Genomic DNA, 13,322 nt, shown 5'->3' with positions numbered 1-13,322 from the left:
TTGCAGCATGTAGGATCTAGTTCTCCGACCAGGGATTGAACTCGGGCCCCCTGCACTGAGCGCACAAGAGTCTTAGCCAGTGGACCACAGGAAGTCCCCATGCTGTTGATTTTAATTTATAGACCAAACAGTAATAAGTTTTTCTAAAACTAGAGCAAGGGTAGTAGAGCCACTGCACCATAATACTGAAGAATACAAACCCAAGAGCCATGCCGCCTTGGTTCAAACCCTGCTTCTGCCGCCTGATTTGGCTGTGACCTCAGGTATATTACTTCTCTCTGTGCCTTACTGTCTCCATCCGTAAAATAAAGGTAATAATAGGATCTGCCTCCTTGGTAGTTGTAAGGTTTCTATGAGTGGATCCATGGGGAATGTTAGAACTGAATCTGGCATGTATGAAACACTCAGTATTACTATTGTTATGAAAGGCACTCTCCACTGTGTTGATTCCATTACGAAATCACAGATGAAAGCGTGCTATAGCTACAAGCATACCTACCAAATATAACAGCTAAAAATGTCATTATTCCATTCTCGGAGAAGAGTCTCACTGCAGCTAAATATAACAGAAAGGTTACTTCTTACACACTCTGCACACGACGTCATGCTGACTCATGATCAAATATTTCCTGAAAGCCTAATCTGTGTCTCATAGTATGCCAGGTGCTCGTAATACAGTGATAAAAAAAACCACGTACATTTCCTGCAGTTTAGTAGAGTAGATAATGTAGACGGATCTAAAATGTTTTATTTTCTTTCTTTTTTGGGAATGTGGTGGTAGGGATGTTGGGGGGTTGTGGAAGTTTGGATCAACTCAAACCATTTAACAGGTCTTTTTTCTACTAACAGTCTCAAACTTCTCTCCAGGTTTGTAAGACTTCCCTTTGCAGTTTGCTTTCTCAGTGATAACAGAAATAGTACAACCTTACTTTAGAAAACTTGACTCAGTATAGTAAGTTTTCTTTCTATTTTTTTATATATATTTTTAAAATATTAAGCATGTTTTTCTCTGAAAATCAGAAAACAATTAAACTTGAAAAACTGGAGGAGGACAGAAAAGTATAAACAGGCAAGAAAAATAATGCCCATAATTCTACTTTTCTTAACATTTTGACATCTTTCCTTCAGATATTTTGCTTTACACATCATATTATTTAGCTAAGACCAGGTGTGTATATGGATAAATAATTTTATCTTATTTTATAGGATTATTGTAAAGATAAAATAACGTTTTAAAACCCTAACCACTGCCTTAACAGATGCATATCAAACATTCAGTAATTGTTAGCTAATATGATAGTTATCTTACCCTTCTTTTTACCTCTTAGATGATAAGCTATTTCTCTTGTAATTGGAAGGCTCTTCATAAGGGTTCTTTTTTAATGATAGCATAATATACTGTATTTATGGATGTACCGTGGTTTACTCTTCCTTTCCTTCATATTTGAATACTTTAGATTTCTTCCAGAATTATTCTGTTATAAATATTTTCCTAAATATTTTTAAATGTAAAATTATCTTTACATTTCTGATTAGTTCCTTGGAATATATTCCTAGAAAGGGAATTAGGTGTCAAAATGTTTGAGCTTTTTAAAAGATCTTCTATGGGCATATTGTCAAATTACTTTCTAGAAATTTTGCTTAACTTTGTACTTTTACTCTTGCCTAAAATAGTCAGTTAAGGGCCTTGTCATAAAATCCTCTCTAGCTTTAAGATTACCTTAAATTTTAAAAATATTATTTTTTACAAGGGAAAGTGGTCTATAATGTTAGCAAATTTCTTTGCTTTTCATGATTAAAGAATGATATTGTTATTTGTGTTTCTTCTTTTTAATGGTGTGTTTTCACTTTGACCATTTATCTGATTGAAGTCTTAATAGTTTTCTTATCAGTTTATATGAATCCCTTGTATGTTAAGACTGTTAATTCTTGCTCTGTCACATTTGTTGAAATAGTTCCCCAAATTTGTATTTTTTCTTTCTTTTCTGACTTTTTAAATCGTTAGAATTCATCCGTCTCTTTCTTCTTAATTTTTCCATTGCTTTTGAACTTAGAAAATCCTCTCTATCCATAGATCTGTATGTTTGCCACTGATTTATATAAACATTTATACTTAGTTCTTTAGTACACTGAAATTTTATTTTTCTTTATGAGGTGAACTGATCTCAGTATTTCCCCATAGCATCTTGCAGTTTTTCTTACTTTCATTAAATACTTACTGCATTATATTGTAGTTATTTTTTCTGTATTTTTATTCTTCATAAGACTTAAGTTTTTGTCCTTTTAATTTTTATCCCCAGCAGTTGGCACAGTACCTACCACTTTGTAGAGACACAACAAATATTTGATAAATGAAAGAAAGGAATACACAGTTATATATAATTTGTCCTGTATGATGAGTTATTCTTCATCTTTTCCTGGCTTTAAAAATCTTACGAGAGATTCTATAGTAATTTTAATTTCAAGCTAGTCTACATTCCACAGTATCCGCCAGAATCAATTGGAGTGGTCTGGTCATAGGAGAAGTAACATAAAACTGACTTATACAGTAAGTTAAATTTTTACTTTCTAGTAGGAGTTTTGTCTAACCAGTAACCAGAAGCTCGATACTTGTTATCTAAGCCCCCCTATTACTGGATATTTCCCCAAGCTTATCCTGCTGCACCTAAAAAAATAAAATGTACCTTTATAATGATCAGAGTACTCAAATGAACGGCTACAGTTTAAATGATGACACTCAAATGTTTTCAAACTTGACATTTTCACATGGGTTCCATTCTCCTATTTCTGACTGCTTGCAAGATACAGGTAAGATATCATTTACCTATACTTAACAATGCCACTTCAGATTCAGCAACTTCACCACTGAAATCTATTCATCTTTACCTTCCTGCTCATTCTCTCTACCCCCACCAGTCCAACACCAAATTCTGTTTCCTACTCTTGTGATCCCTAGTTTGGATATGTTACCACTATCCACCCAGCAGTCAAGGTAAAAATCTCAGTTATTCTTTATTCACTGACCACATGCACTTAATCTGTCACCACATCTTATCTATATTACCTCCACAATGTTTTCTCTCCGTCTCTTCCCCATCTTAACTACCACTGTCCACCCTTGTAATCACTGATCTGGATAGTTACCATAACCTCTTCATTGAGGTCCCAGCTTCCATTCCTTTCATTTCCAAACCTCTTCACATAAATGATTTTTTAATGGGGGTGTGCATTAGAAAGAATCCTCTTGCCCCTGAAGATTCAGATTCACTAAACTGAAGATACAGCTTGGGTATTTCAGCACAGAAAGCTTCCCTGATGATTCCTGTGCTCACCCAGATTAAAACCAGTATTTTACAAGCTTCTGGAATTACTGTTTCAAAGCCTTACTATAGTCATATCATCCTTTGGCTTGAAAACTTTTAGTGCCTGCCCTACTGCCTGCAGTATAAAGTCCAAACTTCTTAGCTTGTGATAGAACAGATACCATTAAACTCTGGCCCTAATCTCCCTGTCAGATGCATTTTTGGCTACTCCCCTCCCAGGGCCTTTGAGTCTAGCCGAATAAATTAGAGACCCAAGTGTGCCATGTACTTTTGGATTTTTGTACCTTTTTCCATACCATTTCTTCTACCTCGGTTACTGTTTTTTCTGTATCTGGAAAACGCGCCTCAATGTAACTTTACCTGAAAACTGTTAAGCCATTATTCTTCTAGGCAGGAATAATAGCTCTTCATCTGTTGAATTCTCAACACTTTGTGTATACTTATATTGCTGCTCCCAGTAGTTTGCATTTGTGATGATGTGTGTGATGACACACATACATACATATACATATAGTTAGGTCATTAAGATAAAGATAGTCTTACTTATCTTATATGAGTAGGTACCCAGTAGGCATGCCCCTTTCCTTTTGATTAAGAATTAACAAATTATATTGGGAATGCCCTGGTGGTCCAGTGGTAAGGACTGTGTGCTTTTCACTGCCAAGGGCCTAAGTTCAATCTTTAGTCAAGGAACTACGATCCCACAAGCCTTGTCTCATAGCCAAAAATAATAATAATGATACTTAACAATTTATCAAAAAATATATATTAAGAAAAAAAGAATTAAATTCTGAGTCTTCTCTTCATAAACACCTCTTCTGACTAGCAGATTACCTTCTGTCTAGAGCGTTCATCTATTTCCATTTCCTCATCCAAAAACTTGGCCTGTCTTGTTAACAAAGATGGAACCCTTCAAATCCCAATACTGAGTAATAGTTGATGGTCACTTGGATATCACAGAAGTCATTAGCGTCTAAAAATCCTTGCTGATATCTTCACCAAAGGAAGATATAGAACATCTGGTTGGCTTTGCTTCAAGGTATTCAGTAAGTTTTGAACGGTAAAGATCAACACAACTGATCTGGTGAGTTGTGTCAATTCTCCTGCTTTGTAAGTAAGCTTCTATAACTGGCACCATTAATGTCTGCCTCACACCTAAAAGAAGCATTCTTTTCAGTTTTATCTTGCAAGAACTATGACAATTTTTTTCCTTGAAACTGGAAGTAATTTTTGATGTATTACATCTCCTGAGACCACATCTAAGCTGTTGGCTTTCTCAGTGGGTCTAGTGGTAGATTCTACAGTCAAGACCCCCTTTAAGTTTTCAGATGCCTCTTTGATCTTGGGTTATAAATACATTCCTATTTCCCTAGCAAAACATGTTAGGAGTTCAGAAAGGGTATGAAATTTGTGGGCAGTTCTGATTAATTTACAACTTACAATCTAATCCTTACTGTCTGGTTTTGAATATTAGAGAAGCTTTGCTATGTGTGCTGTAAGATAGTAATTGATCATGATATCTACCAAGAGATAAAGATAATTATTAAAAACTTTTGTGGTATCATACCAAACAGAATGCTATAAATCATGAATTTTATCATGTGGATCCATGTTTGGGGAATTAAAACAAACTTGTTTTTTTTTCCTATTGTCATTTCTCCTCAAAGAATGTCAGAAAGGAAATTGAATGCAGTAGTATCTTCAATATTGAAATATACTGGGTAACTGCATAAGTTCTGAAAGCAACATGAACATGTCCTTATCTATATTGGAAATGGGTTGCCAATAATAGTATATTAAAGAGGAAAAGCACATTGTGTTTGCAGGACCAAAATGTTTCTGGTGCCTTCAAGAATGAAAAGCTATCATGCTAGACTTGTTTCTTTCACAGGAATTGTCTCCTTATCCCCTTTGGACAATGGATTTAAAAGAATCAGAGGCAAGAATATAAGTTTAGGGTAAAATGAAGCTAATTTTTGTATTCACTTCCATTAATAACCAGCCTAAAACAATGGATTATAACTCAACACAGCACTACCATTAATAGGCTTGAAATTTGGGGGCAAAACTGGATTTCTGCCTGGAAAGAAGGTAGTGAGATAAATAATGTGTAATCTAACTCCAGCCTCAAAAGGCATATTTAAATTCTGAATGTCTTACTTTGTCACTCAAAGGAAGAAATGTGTGACAATAAGCATAGTGCTGTGGCTTAAAAATCGAGAGACCTAAATCCGTTCCCTGCAAATTACTTTCCATCTTTGATCCTCCCCATTAAATGAGAAATCATTAAAAACATTTCCCTATCCAGAAATGAAGTTGGTTTTTAAAAAAGAAGTGTAGAGGTGGACCCACCCATCTCTCAGTACTTTGGATCTACGTGAAACTTTTCCCTTGAGCCTGTGTTTGAATGTACTATGAAATCTGCAAAAATAATAAAGGCTCTGGTCCTTTAATATTCACTAGGATAGGGGCTTTCCTGGCAGTCTGATGGTTACGACTCCGCACTTCCAATGCAGGGGACGCAGGTTCCATACCTGGTCCAGGAACTGAGATCCCACATAACAACATGGTGTGGCCAAAATATATGGGGTTTCCTAGGTGGCGCTAGTGGTAAAGAACCTGCCTGCCAATGTAATGTAGGAGAGCTAAGAGACACAGTTTCGATCCCTGAGTCAGGAAGATCCCCTGGAGGAGGAAATGGCAACCTACTCCAGTATTCTTGCCTGGAGAATTCCATAGACAGTGGTGGGCTACAGTCCATAAGGTCTCAAAGAGTCAGACACGACTGAAGCGACTTAACATGCATGCACGCATATATGTATTCACCAGGACTTGCTAAATATAACCTCTAAAAAACAATTTCATAATTAACTCAGCTGTTAAAAGTAGAAGGAGCCAGAAGGTAATTCTCAAACACCTAAATATGAGAGAAGGACTTCTCTGCCTCACGTTTCTACTGTTGATGGACAAATTTCTCTGAAAAATACTTCTTTCAGTTTAGGAGAGGAAGTAAGGGATTTCCCAGGAGGAATATTTAGCAATAGTCATGTGGTTCCAAGTGTAAGACAGAAGCCCTTTGTAACTGAACTTTGTGGGTAAGGAGAGGGGCTGAAGAATGGCTGAAAGGCAGAATCACAGATTCCTTTTGGTAAGTTTGGAACCATTCATTCAAGACTCACAGGAGGAAGAAAGGAACCTTGAGTCCAGAAAACTGACCAATAAAGACAAGTTATCAAAGATGCTTACCTTCAAATTTAAATTTGGATTACAGATATGGTCTCATTGTTAACACTCTAGTAAAGGATTGATAAAAGAACTTAGTATTTAACAATTTAATTGTTTCAGTAAATTGTATACAAAGTAAATCTGAGGGAAGACAGTGAACTCTAACCAAATCTCAGGAAAAGCAGGCATGTTGCTGCTGTAACCTTTGTAATACACCACAAATGCCACACACCTAGTGTTCCTGTAAACAGCTGGAATGCAGAATTCAGATTCTCGTGTGCTAAAACTATGAAACAAGAGCCACCAGAGTTACATCCCTGATGGCTCAGATGGCAAAGAATCCGCCTACAATGTAGAAGACCCAGGGTTTGACCCCTGGGTCAGGAAGATTCCCCTGGAGAAGGGAATGGCTACCCACTCTAGTATTCTTGCCTGGGAAATCCCATGAACAGAGAAACCTGGTGGGCTACAGTCCTTGGGGTCTCAAAGAGTCAGACACGACTGAGCAACTAACACTCTAACTTTCAGCCACGTGGGTACAATTTGCTGTTCCTATCAGGTAGTGGCTCTAGAGTCCTTTGGCTTTGACCTTCTTGCCGAGTTGACTTAGGCTGAAGGTACTGATTTCTAGCTCCATTCCTCATGGATCCATCTGTGCATATGAGGGGCGATATTAGTAGTTGGTCCTTTGCCCTTATCACTTTTCCATTTGTTTCCCCTCATTTCACTGGTAATTATTAATACACTGTCAATGCCTTTTCTTCCAGTCCTCCTCGCCCGCCGACAAACATGAATGACACCATGGTGAGCCACCTGTCCTCTGGGGCGCCCACGCCCACCAAGAGGTATGTGATGCTGTGCCTCGGTCCCCGCTGGGAGTTGGGTTCTGACCTCTGACCTGAGAAGCAGAGCGTTCCACAGGGCAGAAAGGACTGGCTTTCCTTCTCTTCCTCTGACTGTCTTTTTATATTATTTTATATGTTTTATCCTCCTCTGTTTTTTTCCCCTACTAACTTATAAATATAGCAACTGAAGGAGTCTGCTTTTGAGTGGTGCCTGAGGTAGATACTGTCCCTTTGTGACAACCAGTGAACATGGTGTCAAAGCAGATTAGGCTTGTTTGAGATCTCTTTATTTTTTTAACATTAAACAATATTTTGATGAGCATGAATTTCAACAGTTTTGCATTAGAGTTCCTGGAGAGTCAAGGATCATTTCTGCTTTCTGATTGGACTGCATAAATTGAGCCAATTCCTTATGTTCTCCTACATCATTCTGTATAGAATTTATAAGCATCTAAGTTGAAAAGCCTGAGTTTCTCTCTTAATTATACAAGGACTTTCTTTAGGGTCCTTCAAGGCACTAGAACAGTAGACTCCTTTCTCCTCTTTATTTCGTTACTCTTCTCCAAAATTCTCTTAGGCAGGACTTGAAAGAGCTATATGAAATGGTTGACTTCCCATCTGATTTAAGCTGTTCCCTCACCAGAGCAATGCTGAAAATTTCTCAAGGGCACGCCATTAAAGAATTCTTTCTAGCAGTCGTTGCTCAAAAAACAAAAAATACAAAAAAACTCGAAGATATTCCCACCTACTCCCCAAGTCCTTCCCGAAGAAGAGCACTTTGTACTGCAAACCTGAAGAAAACCATGTGTACTGATTGCTTTGGATTAATTTAACTATAGAAATGTCATCTACGTAATAATACTTTGACTTAAGATATATAATACTTAAGAGCAATTAAGTTTGTTCACATTAGGTAAAACTCCTTGAGCAGTGTTTCCCAGCTTGGAGTGATGAAAACCGTCAGCTGGGTCACTTGCTAAACATACACATTTTTGGGATCACACATTTCTCAGACCCAGTGGACCCTGAGATTCTGGGAAGCCACGTGTTTAGCAAGTATTCCAGGTGATTCTTCTCATCAAGCAAATTTGGGAAATAGCGTTAGAAAGAAACGAAGGAGTAAACCGTAGGAATCTGCCACCCTGCAGTAGAGGATTTAGGGACTTAACAAATCAAAGTGACTTGTTAATACAGTGTTACCCACATGGACACTCAGCACCCTGACCAAATGACAGTGCTTGTCTGCAGCCTTGTTGGGATGCTACCAGCAGGACAGTAGCTACACTGCTTCTTGGGGGCAAAATTGAGTGGTATGAGCAGTCTCAACTGTGCACAGATTTCTGAGCCCTTTGACTTTGTGTTTGAATCCTGTCTCTCACCTGACCTTGCACAAGATTCTTATCTTGGTTGATTTATCTGTAGAATGAGGACAATAATAGTATCTGCATTATGGGGTATGTATGTGAGGATGTAAGATACTGTCCTTGTTATTTAGGAAGTGAACTAATGAGAGAACAGGTGGGGAGGAGGGGCTGATTTACAGAGGATGCCCTCTCTAAGAGGAACAGAAGGCTTATGAAAGAATACAAGGCAGTAGAAGCTCTCCCACCTGCCTCAATTTTACAGTCACCCTTGCTGGCCTTAGCTTTTTACGGTAAACACTCATAACATTCAGAGCCAGACCCAGAATCTAAATATCAACACAGAAATGTTTCTGTTTCAAAACTCAGAAGACAAGGTAGATTATTGAACGAAGTTAGCTTGTGGGTTTTATGTTTTGTTAGTCGCTCAGTTGTATCCAACTCTTTGCAACCCCATGAACTGTAGCCCGCCAGGCTCCTCTGTCTGTGGAATTTTCCAGGCAAGAATACTGGAGTGGGTTGCCATTCCCTACTCTTGGGGATCTTCCCCACCCAGGGATCAAACCCAGTTCTCCTATATTACAGGCAGATCCCTTACCATCTTAGCTACCAGGGAAATCCAGGTTTTATGTTTTAGCAATGCCATTTATAAGGATTTCACTTCACCTGAGTTCTCTTCATTTACTAGTTTTGTCATCTGACTCCCTAAGGGCCCTAAGTGTATGGTGACCAAGGGCATTGTGCATTTAAGGACCCACAGCTGAATGTAGCTGCTAGAGTCTGTTGGAGGGAGTACATTTTTCTGGATGATATTTTATTGCTTAAGCAGGCTGAAAGAAGGGAGTGGGAATAATAATCATCACAGCTCCTCTCTAGGACTACTAACCTTAAGCTTGATGTTGCTACATAAAGCCCCAGCTCAGTAGTCAACGGCCAGCTGCCATTGTTAGTCACAAAATAGCTACGATTTCTAAAAGTTGTTTCAGATAATACTGTATAACCTGGGTGAATATTTTAAAGTCAGCAGTTCAGCTAGCATCTCTTTCTGGGTAGGCGTTGTCAGTGCTAGCGGTGGTTGTGACAGTCTCTCCAGGGGCTGACCAGCAGACCAAGTGAGGCCAAAGCCCTAAGAGACTGGAGCAAAGGCAGAGCTCTGTGCCTTACCATGAAGAGTAGTTGTTAGAGAGGCTACATGGGAACAAGATGCCCCTATCCAACAATATTGTCCTTAGAACTTTAGGAGATTTCATTTCTATTCAGGATGAAATGATATAACATGCAGACATTAATTGTATAACTCATAGATTTGGCTCTTCCTGGCCCCAGTTACTAAACCATATAAATTTCAGATAGTACCCTGTTTACTTCCTCGAGGACTCATCAGAGTTTGTTTTCTCCTCTGAATGTCGTCAGACCTGTGTCTCCAGAGTCTGATAAAAGCCAGGAGCCTGGCACGTCATCCCAGTCATAGATCCTTCCTCTTCCAGGGCAAAGAATCCTCGGGGGGCATAAGGCTACTCTCCAGAATGAGGTTTTCTTTAGAACTCAGCATAAGACATAAATCACTGAGTCAGACAAGAACACACACAGTATCAAAAACGCCCCAGGAAAAAATCAAGAGTTCCAATTTCTACCTTTTTGATAGGCCATGCATATAAAAATAGTCACAGCCCCAGTGGTGAAAAAAATATTTGATTAGCCCATAAAAAATGGTCTCAAATGTAATGGTTACTTTTTACAGAAGAAAACCTTATGAAGGGCTGAGATGCTGACAATCATGTGAGAAACTGTAAATTATGTTCCTGAAAGGTTCTCCTCTAGGGATTTGCCCTCCGTAGTATTTTCCTAATATTCTCATATTGACATGTCTATAGTTGAAAAGAAATTTTGTCTTTGTCTGAGACTGAGTAGTTTCTAGAAATGTGCTTCTGTTAAAGAATCAGAACAGTATACTTAAAAACAAACCAACTTTCAGAACTTTAAAACAGACTTAAATTGCCCCTCTGCTAGTTAATTTCCTCTGAGGCTTGCTTCTGCCCCCTCTCTTTCCCCAAGATTCAGAATGTGATTATATTATTATGATATGCACTATTGTACTATGTTAAGTCATACCTTACATTCAAACCAATATGAAAAATGATGCTGATATTTTTAATGTATTCTAAAGCTTTGACTTTAATTATTTATACACATAAAAATGTTTACAATTCTGTGGGCATTTCATATAACTTTGACATCAACAGAAACCTCCAGGATGAAATTTTGGCTTTGTGCTTTTGTTTGTTACAGTAGTTTTAACTCTTTTAACTTCAAGTATTAAAATCTAACTTTAAAAAGCACAAAACCAGTTAAGCCAGATGAAAACATTGTAAAAGTCTCGTGTACAACCTTGTACGGACTTCCCTGGTGATCCGGGGATTGAGAGTCCATCTTCCAATGCAGGAGATGCAGATTTGATCTCTGATCGGGGAACTAAGATCCCACATGCCCTGGAGCATCTAAGCCTGCACACAGCAAATGGAGTAGCCCTCACACTGCAGCTGGAGAAGCCCCTGGAATGCGCTGCAACAAAGACCAGCACAGCCCAAAAAACAAAGAAGAAAAGGAAGAGCAGAAGCTGAACTGCCACCGAGAGGTCCACCCTTGGCTTTTCCATCTCTTGGCGGCTCTCAGAGTACGGTCTTCACTCCCTCCTCCTATAGAACAGCCACAGCTGAAGGTGCCAGCGGCTTCCAACTCACATCCTCAGCTTTGTCACTCAAGAGGTTGTGCCTTTCCTCTCTCGGATTGGAAGACTCCAGGAAGGAATTCTTGTTGTCCTGGATGGCATTACCGCCTATCCTCCTGCATGTGTGTGTGATAAGCCAAACTCTCAGACCTGTATCAGGAGAATGGAGGGAGGAGCCTTTACCCTAAAGAAGGTTGTACTGTCAAAAGCAGCAGAGATCCTGTAAATATAAAAGAAAAATACCAGAGGTTGTTGGCAGAGTGCTGTTTTGCTGCCCAGCACAGAGAGGTGTGCAGAGGTGTGCACATGCACACACACACACACACTTCCCTCCCCACGAGCTTTCCTTCCTGACACAGTGCAGCAGTGTGACTACAAGTGTGCACTCACCTTTCCCGGAGGTCTTATCCACCTCCTGCAGACAGCATGGGGTCCCGGCTATCTGGGGCATGTCCATTCATCAGGATCAGCTCTTTTGTGATTCATTAACCTAGTCTACCATGGACTGAATGAGAAGTTTTAAGAAGTCTCACATCTTTATAACTCACAGCTACAACTACAACTCACAAGTCTGTAACAGCAGATAATCTGAAAATAGGATAATTGTAGTTTAGCGAACGGGGTGGGGGGGGAGGAAAGTCATAGGAAACAGGACATGTTAAGCCATATCTGCCCATTTCCTCCTGAAACACCATGAAAATGACAGTCAAGAGATTTTTTTTTTTTTTTTTTTTTTAGTAGAAGCCTACAACAACAGAGAAAAATGGGCGAGGAAACAATAGCAAGAATATTTTGGAAGCAGCAAAGCAGATGGCTGAGTGGTAACTGATTTTTCCAGACTGGAGAGAACTAAAACCTAAGCCAACTGAGAAACCCGGAGGAAAGCCCACCCGGGAATGGGAAGGCCCTGTGGGGGGAAATACAGAATGATGGCTCATAGTCTGTGTAAGAAGCACTTAAAGCCTCAGAATGTCTACATAACTGGGCACCTGCCCCTGCCCTACCCTGCCAGAGCTGAGATTTATGCCTGTGGTTTCTGGAACAATACAATCCCCATAAAAACCCAGCTTGTCCTAATCATCTCACCTTGGTGGGCTGAGGCCACTGACTTCCAGACAACCTGTCTCTTTCTCTTGGAACATCATATTAAAGACTTCAGGAAAGCCCCGCTGCATCCTGTAATTCCTCTCAAAGTGCCTGGGGATCCAGCCAGAAGGGGCACAAGATCCAAGTCCTAGGATCCCAGAGATTACAATTTAACCAGTGGCTGTGCTCTGTAGCCATGTAGCAAAGATTGAGGTATTCCCTCCCTGGATGGAGAGAGTTTTGCTACCATTGACACTTCTCCTTGACTCAGCTAGTTCCAATCAGTGTTACACCCCACTCCCAGTATTAGTTTCTATTTTAGTCATAACTCTTGGCTACAAGTAATAGAAGCTCAGTTTGAATTGGCTTAGGGAAAACAAGAAGGTTTTTTGTTTTTGTAACCAGGCTGTGGGCAGAGCAGGGGGTAGTGGCTGGGCCCCTGGGCGGACAGAACAAGGGGAAATCTAACTGGTGTAGGTGGTTCCCCCACCCATCATCCCCTCCTCGCTCCTCTCTACTGCACATCTGCTCCTTCTTCCCTAACGTAACTATCGTTCCACGCAGCAGGGAGCAAAGCCAGGAGACCCATGTGTTCACGTTTCGTAACCTCATTACTCCATGTGGATCCAGTTTGAAAACTTTCAGTGGAAGTTACACTGGATCTACCTTGGGTCATGTTACCCACCCCGGTGTTTTCTGTACAGTGGCCCCACCTAGAATAACATGGTTGAATGGGTAGGGGTCAATTCACAAA

General features: G+C 39.7%; 1 protein-coding gene and 1 long non-coding RNA gene across 24 annotated transcripts in view; one reads left to right on the top strand and one right to left on the bottom strand.

The window, feature by feature from the left end:
• The window catches only part of DTNB (dystrobrevin beta), a 233,685-nt gene that overhangs the window by 150,851 nt on the left and 69,512 nt on the right, over positions 1 to 13,322 (top strand). For 21 of the 23 annotated variants that reach the window (XR_014082711.1, XR_014082710.1, XM_081592758.1 and 18 more), the window contains one exon: positions 7,316 to 7,393. Coding sequence is in view for 21 of the 23 variants with exons in the window: in XM_081592758.1 (XP_081448884.1) it covers positions 7,316 to 7,393 (78 nt within the window). In the remaining 2 variants the exon portion in view is untranslated. Of the gene's footprint in view, positions 1 to 7,315; positions 7,394 to 12,220; positions 12,420 to 13,322 lie in introns of those variants that run through there. The other 2 variants (XM_081592763.1, XM_081592762.1) reach the window with 2 other exon arrangements.
• On the bottom strand, positions 10,903 to 12,937 carry LOC145546289 (uncharacterized). The gene is made up of 3 exons (XR_014082721.1): positions 12,569 to 12,937; positions 11,873 to 11,987; positions 10,903 to 11,702 (listed from the first exon to the last, which is right to left on the bottom strand). It is a non-coding gene; the product is annotated as an uncharacterized LOC145546289 (long non-coding RNA).

The sequence above is a fragment of the Giraffa tippelskirchi genome, chromosome 4 (assembly GCF_054371585.1).
Source record: "Giraffa tippelskirchi isolate mGirTip1 chromosome 4, T2T-mGirTip1v1.2.pri, whole genome shotgun sequence".
In the NCBI taxonomy this organism is placed as follows: Eukaryota; Metazoa; Chordata; class Mammalia; order Artiodactyla; family Giraffidae; genus Giraffa; species Giraffa tippelskirchi.
The sequence above is the reverse complement of the archived record's forward strand: the minus strand, read 5'-3'. Positions and strand labels throughout refer to the sequence as shown.